The 8,598-nt window shown below is 41.6% G+C and overlaps 1 protein-coding gene across 1 annotated transcript; it reads right to left on the bottom strand.

Annotated features, from left to right (window-relative positions):
• Window positions 1-5,026: 5,026 nt before the first annotated feature.
• LOC121867094 lies at window positions 5,027-8,023 on the bottom strand. Its single transcript, XM_042366850.1, has 4 exons — window positions 7,647-8,023; window positions 7,346-7,534; window positions 7,132-7,183; window positions 5,027-5,034 (listed from the first exon to the last, which is right to left on the bottom strand). The coding sequence occupies exons 1-4, from the start codon at window positions 7,947-7,949 to the stop codon at window positions 5,027-5,029; spliced, it is 552 nt and encodes a 183-aa protein (XP_042222784.1). The 5' UTR covers window positions 7,950-8,023.
• Window positions 8,024-8,598: the final 575 nt, after the last annotated feature.

The raw sequence follows: 8,598 nt of genomic DNA on the forward strand, positions 1-8,598 counted from the left end.
TGGGCCTCGGGTGTACCTGTGAGGAAGAAGGTACAGGGGAGGTTATCATCTCCCATGTTTGTTTACATATTTATTCTCCGTCTGTACGTACCACCGTTTTCCCGACGTCATCGATGGCTATAATACGTTAGAACGGGCCAGTGTGAGCCGGACTTAATACTACCTTTGGGTTACGTTACGTTACGTTAGCCTAGGTTAGATTAGGTTAGTTTTTTTTACGAGATTAGCTCACCAGGCACAAGTCAATGACCCACATCAGGGCCTGGGGGCGAAAATATAATAATAATAATAATAATAATAATAATAATAATAATAATAATAATAATAATAATAATAATAATAATAATAATAATAATAATAATAATAATAATAATAATAATAATATAATTATTATTATTATTATTATTATTATTATTATTATTATTATTATTATTATTAATAAAGGACCATAAATAAATACAAATTAAAAAAAATCAATAGTCAGAAACTATATATGTACAGTATGCTGTGTTGTTAAACCAAGAGAAACAATTGAAACCTGCAATTGAGTGTAAATGAGGCAGAAAGTCAGATCAGCAACCTGGGACTTGGTCACAATTTTTGTGATGCCATATGGCAGCAGACAATACATTATTCTTCAAATATCATTCCCAGGCGGTAATACCTCCCTGATTGATAGCTGCCTACTACCTGGTTAGGTTAGGTTAGAAACACAAAGATGGACAAACCAGAGATAGAAAAAAGACCCAGGCAAATAAACAAAAGAGATAGAAACAGACAGTATCACACAATAGCTAAAAGAAAAAAAAAGACGGAAACAGAGAGACTTAGACAACGAGACAGAGACACACAGACACACCAAAAGAAGTGTGAAAGAGAAAGTCATCATACACTCAATAAAAGATAATGGCAGTGAGTTGAACGTATCAGTGTGACTTATCCTCAGTCGTTCTTGAGATGAGACAAGATAACTCAAAGGAAAGGTTTTAGGTCAAAAGTTTGGGAAAATAACTTTATCTCTTTAATGTCTCTTGTTGGGTTGTAAATATGTTGAGAATTTTTAAGGTTAGGTAGTTGTATTAATGTGTTTAAGAGCACAATAATTTGGGGATTTGTTGTGTTACTAATTAATAACAGTAGGGAGTTTGTTGTCATAACATCACAACAGTAGGCAGCTTGTTGTCATAACCTCACAAAAGTGGGCAGTTTGTTGTCATAACTTCACAACAGAGGGCAGTTTGTTGTCATAACCTCACAACAGTGGGCAGTGTGTTGTCATAACCTCACAACAGTGGGCAGTTTGTTGTCATAACTTCACAACAGTAGGCAGCTTGTTGTAATAACCTCACAACAGTGGGCAGTTTGTTGTCATAACTTCACAACAGTGGGCAGTTTGTTGTCATAACCTCACAACAGTGGGCAGTGTGTTGTCATAACCTCACAACAGTGGGCAGTTTGTTGTCATAACTTCACAACAGTAGGCAGCTTGTTGTCATAACCTCACAAAAGTGGGCAGTTTGTTGTAATAATCTCACAACAGTGGGCAGTTTGTTGTCATAACCTCACAAAAGGAGAGAGAAAGGGTGTATTAGAAAGAGAAGGAAGAGACTGAAAGAAAGAGAAAGACAGAAAGCAGGTATATGTGTGAGAGAGAATTAGAGCAAGAGAGTGAGCGAGAGAAGGGAGACAACTTTGGTAAGATAGAAAGAAAGAAAGAAAGAAAGAAAGAATATGAGTGAGAGAAAGAGAGATGGAGAGAAAGGAAGAGTAAGAAATTAACAGAGAAAACAACAGTGAAAGATAGAGACAGGGTGAAAAAATACATAAATAAATAGAGGGAGAGACAAAGAAAAGAAAGGGAAATATATATAGGAAGGGGAAAATAAATGTAAAGAGGAAAAATAAAAGACAGAAGCATAAGAAAGTATACACAGAAGAAAATATAAAATAACAGAAAATTCCTTTCATGAAGACTTCACAATATGTAGATGATTCGGTATGGATGAAAACACCAACTACCTAATATTTTGACACGTTAATAATGCAATAATAAATGTACGAATTAAGAAAAAATAGATATGTAACGTAAATAAGAAGAGTTAGATGTTAGAAGACAGGTGAGAAATTTGATCAGGGCCTTGGAGTGATTTTTACTTGTATGTAAGACGCGGTTGAGTGGACGCACAACATTATTTATACTGTGAGGATGTGAGATCAGGAAGCAAGATTTATGAGAGATGGATGAAAGGGAAGATAAATTGGGGGTGCAGGGTGATGGATGATGAGGGAGGAAGGGTAGGAGGGAAGGAGGAGAAGATGTATGTGAGGGGGAGGGAGGGAGGGACGGGGGAGGGAGGGAAGGTAGGAAGATGGGAGGAAGGGAGGGAATGTGGGGGGGGAAGGGAGTAAAGAGAATATGTGTGTGAAAGGGGAGAAGGGGAGAAAGATGGTGGAAGGGGGAAAGGAAGGAGAGAGGGAGGAAGAAAGGAGAGAAGAAGGGTGGCAGAGGAAGAGATGCTTTTATATTAGCTCTGCTGCGGGGTGCCTAATCTTCAGGCAATCCGGCATATGATATGAAATCTTAATAATAGTGAAGACAAGTTTACATAAAAGTCGATCTAATTCTCTACAAAATGTATATATCGAATACTGTGCGAATTATATTTTTGTGGTGAGAATTGAATAAATTCGTTTTTTTTTATCGTTTCCGAGGCTAAGAGGAGAATGTTGTTGTCAACCTCAAGGGAGAGAGAGTGTCATAACTCTTGATCTTGTGTGTGTTGAGCTCAAGGACGAGGTTACTAGTTTTGTGAACTTGCAGTCCTCCGATAAGTGATATTTGAGCTTGTAATAATAATAATAATAATAATAATAATAATAATAATAATAATAATAATAATAATAATAATAATAATAATAATAATAATAATAATAATAATAATAATAATAATAATAATAATAATAATAATAATAATAATAATAATAATAATAATAATAATAATAATAATAATAATAATAATAATAAGAAGAAGAAGAAGAAGAAGAAGAAGAAGAAGAAGAAGAAGAAGAAGAAGAAGAAGAAGAAGAAGAAGAAGAAGAAGAAGAAGAAGAAGAAGAAGAAGAAGAAGAAGAAGAAGAAGAAGAAGAAGAAGAAGAAGAAGAAGAAGAAGAAGAAGAAGAAGAAGAAGAAGAAGAAGAAGAAGAAGAAGAAGAATAAACGGTTTATTAATAGAGTTGCAGCCGGTGGCTGAAAATATACAAACTTACAGTACATGTGAGTTAGACATAATGATATGCGTTCAATATATTTACAGGGCTGTACAGTACATAAATCAGGAGTTGTTTATTATTTTAACAATAGATGGGATGGTGCTATTCTGTCAGTGCGGGCTCTAATGGGCTGAATTTTGTTGTAGTGGCGGACTGCGCGAGGTGGGCGGGGGGCTGCCGGTGGCAGGAGGTGGCCATGACGAGGATGGTGCAGTAGTCCACTGCCAAACCATGCCAGTGCTTGGTGGTGGAGGTCACTGAGGGATGGCATAACCAGGGTGGAGAGAGCGTTGTTGTAGCTGGAGTAGTCTGCCCCGAGCATGATTATGCAGGCCCTTTTCTGTACCTTCTCTAGTTGACGTTGTTGGGTAGAGTTGAGAGAAGACGACCAGGCTGGTGACATATACGTTAATTTGGGGAGAATAAAGGCGTTGTAGATAGTCCTCAGCTCTGGCGTGGGTGTCCCAAGTGACCTGAGTCGTCGTAGCATGTAGAGTCGGTTCGAGGCTGCCTTGATTGTGTTGTTTACATGGGCCTTCCAGTCCAGTTTGTGGTCTATGGTAACACCCAGGAGCTTGCACTGGAGTAGTGGCTGTATTGATGTGCATGAATACGGTTTTGGTGTGGTTGATGGTGACCTTGTTCTCTGTAGTCCATGCCTGTAGCCTGTACAGGGTGCCTTGTAGCGATGAGTAGTCCGGTGAGGTGTTGTCCATTGTAACCCCCACAGTGCAGTCATCCACGTACTTCCACCGGTGAGGAGTGTGTGCTTGTGTATGTTTGTTTAGGGTGATTTTTTTATCCCCTCTTCACCCAACGTTAAGGTAAAACTTCATTTTTTTTTATATAATTTTTCCGGACTGTGTTTTGTTTTCCTCCCCCTGGTCTCAAGTATCACCTGAGAGCACACCTCCAGACCCTTGTGGGAACTGTCAAGTCTTCCAGCGCACCCCCCAGTGTTCATCCCTTCTGCAGATGCTCAAGCACTTTTGCAGGTCATGTTGATGCTGGAGATGATTTCATCCTCTCTTTCTCTCTCTCTCTCTCTCTCTGTAGTCACCAACTGGAGTCAGGGGGAAGCAATCATGAGTATTTGGCAATGTTTTTGTTAATCACTTGATGTTAATAAACAAATACAGTGGTGCCGTTTTTCCCTCTGGTGGTTGACACAGCCATTTTTTTAAACACCTGGGTACAATTTAGTAATCTGATAATATTATTGGGAAATTAGCAATAAAAGCGTTTATTGTAAGGCGTTTTAGATGCGTGAAATAGCTAACGCGTTAGCTATTCTGTCTGTGCAGACGCTTCTGCTGAGTTGTGTGCATGACACCTTAAGAGGGAAAAGCATACTCATTGATAGGCATTAGCCTCGGGTGGCACCCTAGCGGCCGGAATAGCTAACAACCAATCAGCGATTTATCCCACTGAAAATACGAGGATCATGGCCCTGGAGAATATTTTGATTAATATTGAAGAGTTGAGGGCATGTAAGGCAATAAAAAACTGTGATATAATATTACAAATAATTCTATACACGGTAGTATATTGGATAGGACCAAAAACAAAGCCTATGGCGTGAAAGAATTGAAAAGGATTGGGTCTAGTTGAAACCTGTTTTGGCTCCTCCCATATTTAAGTGGGCACTGTCCGATTTCACTAGCCGTTGGTGACTTTGGTGTAACAATATTGATAATTACTCAAATATGATTGAAACCTTAATAAGATACTAAGATAATAAGGGTGAACAAGTTTATTACAGTTCTGTAAGTGCAAAAATTAAGACATAAACGAACCTGGAATTCGTCGTATTTTGTGTACAAATATGCAAACACCTGGACGCGAGAGAAGAAGAGTACAGCTGCTCTGGTTGTTGCATATGGTTTCAGAATCCGGGAGAAATTACCTTTACAACGAGCCCATTTTTTTTATTATTCTCATTTATTGTTGACTGACTTTTTTTTTCCTTTTTTGTCTTTCTTTCCATAATTTTCTATATATTTTCTTCACTATTTCTTTCCTTATTGTGTCCAAATAACAGTTCTCCTAATTTTATTGTTTTCTGAAGACTGTGTTGTACAATGTACAACACAGTCTGCTCATTTTTCCCAATTTTAGAAAATTGTGGGTGGGGGTGTTTTTTCCCATTATTTCGTTACTCCTAAATTCATTGGTGCCAGAATTAATGACATCCAACATGTTCTAGGGGTCGCGAATCCAAATATAAAAAATGAATTTTTGCGAAAAAACGTCAAAACTCAAGCTTTTTCTCTTATAGATCAGCAATCGAGCTGCTTTTCACTACTTAACCCTAATGGCTGGCTAGAGCAGCTATTCAGCTTTCCATTGACACCTAATTCGATTGCATGCACCTCTTAGTTGACCTTCTAGTTCAGGTCAAAGGCTTTACCTGCATTAAGGGAACCAGATTCCAAAATATTCATAGTTTTGACTTTTCCATTTATTCGAAAACACATCAATATTTTGCATTCGCAGTCTTTTCTATGATATATTTCCCTCTTAAAAAAACAAACATCATTGAAATAGGTCAATAACTCTAGGAGGAGATGCAATTTGAAAGTTCAATCCCCCCTCTATTCAACTCTCACAGTTGCATCAGAGCAGACTTGCTGAAGCCACTCATCTGCTTCCTGTGCTTTTCCACAAGTTGCATGACATCCTGCAGCTGCTGCTCATCCTTCGTGACTGAACCAATGAAGTCCTGCATAAGCTTTATTCCCCTTTCGGCCACGTCATTGGTTACCTTCAGGCTTCTGGAGAAATCTTTCAGCTTCATGAACTCTTCGTTTTTCTCCCAGTCTTCCACCGGTGACATCAGCCATGCTGTGCCGCACACATGATGCTCCTTGAAGATCATCCATGAACGTTCATCTATCAGGTCGGAAAGCCGTGTAGTCTGTTGGATGACCAAGTTGTCGTTGGCGTAGTCGTTCGTTTCTTCTAGGCAGCTCAATTTGGTCGCCATCTCCTTTTTCTCTGCCGCACTCAACTTCTCGCTGCACAGCGACAGAACGACGGTCTGTGGCCTTAGATACCACAGGTGGCGGCTCGCGACCGCCAGCGCCGCATCAGCCACCTCACAGTCCACGGCCCTGTAGCGGAGGAGTTCGTGATGCAGTTGCAGGTCATTCACAGGCGCATCCTCGGCTACTGGTGATTTCAGCCACGCCGGTGTGTACAGCAGAGACACAAAGATCGCCATCCTCTGCAGCTTGACGCACAGGTCACTGCTGAGCTCTAGCTGGTGGCTAAACATGTAGATCTTGAGGTAGTATATGATCTTCGCCATCCAGCGAGCGTGGTGACATGCGCCAGGACGCAGAAAGTGCGTGCCGCGCGGAGGATTCACACCGAGGACGAGGAGCGTTAGTTCTGCCGCTTCTCGGTAATCCTCTCTGGCCCATTCTGTGACGGTCAGCAGGTAGCTAACGGTCCTGTGTCGGAGGTGACTGAGCCAGTCAGACTCTGGTAGATTTGCAATGTCCAGCCTGAGATACTGAGAGTGATCTAGTTGACTCCACCTTTTCTTAAGAGTCTGGAAGAGAGGGTCCGTAGGGGCCGATGTTTTGCCGAAGATGTTGCTGGCAGCGGCTCTCTCCACCAGTTCCATGACGTGGTGTCTGCACCCAAGCCTCAACAGCTGTTTTTCCAGCAGCGCCTCCAGATGGACAACCGCACCTTGGACTCGCCCTGTGTTGGACGACGTTGTATCAAAGCACAGTGCCTTGACGTTTGAAGCGCAGCTCCAGTCCTCGATAGCACGAGCTGTTGCGCGTGCCTGGGTCAGGCCAGTGCCGTCCTTCACTGGCAAGACAGCAAGCAGCTTCCCTTCCTCATGGCCGCGCCCTGAGATGAAGATGGCCTGTCGGTGTTCTTCTTCTCCCACGACGTTCTGAAATGAGAGAAATATAAAAATTCAGACAGATAATGAAGAATTATCAAGGCTGCCTTTTTCTCCAAGCTTTTTGTTAATGATTTGATACATTTCTAACAATATATTACAATAGTCTAGGCTTTGGTAAAATATTAATGTAGTACCTAAACGTGTTCTCACCTTAACCAGCTTACCATCCCAGTGCACCACTGCATGTGGTGGAGGCGTGAAGGCTTCCCTTTGTGCGGCAGCTACCTGACGACGGTGTGAAGCTCGCGCCCGTCTCGCAGTCTCTCTCGAGATCCGGAACTCAAACAGATCGCCTGGCGGGTTAGCAGAGCGCAGCACTGCTGCGACCACCGAAACTATCTGCGAGCAAAAGCAGGCAAGGGTGTCAGTAGAAAATGTCGACTGTTTAAGTGCTTATCAAATAATTAACAGAAATTTCAAACATTCTAAACACATTTATGGATACACTTACTTCGTTATTGGATATCCGAAGACGGTCAGCGAGTTCCTTTAATGCTGGCTCTTGGAGAATGCGACGTGGAAGCTGAACCGTCACATAAGGGTGCTTTGATGTGTACCTGCCAGGTTGTATCGCTGTGTCCTTTTTCTCCATTTCTACTTCCGTTGGGGTGTCAGCCACCACAGAGGTTTGAGGTCTCGAATCACTGCTGCTTGGTTCACAGGCTGCGAACCTTCCCTGTTTCGACCTTTGCTTCTCGACTCGTTCCTCCTGCTTTCTCTTCTTAGCGGCAAAAATCTTATCGTTACCACTCATGAACGCTTTTCTTTCTCCGCGTTGGTCTTGATAGAAGGCGATGTCTTGTTGTTTGTCGGCCGGTGTAAGCAGCCGGTTCTTCTCGATGTCCTCTACGGCGTCCGGTGCTCCGATGTCCCACAACAGGTCAAGTTGAGACTTGAAGTTTTCAACCTTGTCCTTTGCAGCCCTGTCCCGACTTTTTTGTAGACTTCTCCAGTGCTCCCATAACCTTGTCAGCTTCTCCCGGCACCCCCTCTCTGAGATAGTCTTGATGCGAGCTAAATTCCAGAACGTGAGTACGTTTCTCACTGTTTCTTTAAACGTCTCCTGTCTGTCACTAGATTCATTCACTGTGTGAAAGAAGAACTTCAGGACTTGACGCATCGTCGGGAGTTTACTGCCTCTAATTGACGATGCTGGCTGGCCTACTAGATAGATTTCAGTGGCAGAACGGGTAGTGGATGATGTTGGCCTGACAGTCCCCTTAGCATTCTCCCCCGACTGCGACTTACTCTCTTCCATGATTGTATGTATATAAACAGATGAACTCTGTAAGAAAAAAACGTTTTGTAATAAAACTAAATAGGCAAACAAAATAGGGTCACATAAGAGCAATTTAATCACCTGTAGAAAATACAACATAAATAGATAACCATAAATTTACTGC

The sequence above is a fragment of the Homarus americanus genome, unplaced genomic scaffold (assembly GCF_018991925.1).
Source record: "Homarus americanus isolate GMGI-L3 unplaced genomic scaffold, GMGI_Hamer_2.0 scaffold6317, whole genome shotgun sequence".
In the NCBI taxonomy this organism is placed as follows: Eukaryota; Metazoa; Arthropoda; class Malacostraca; order Decapoda; family Nephropidae; genus Homarus; species Homarus americanus.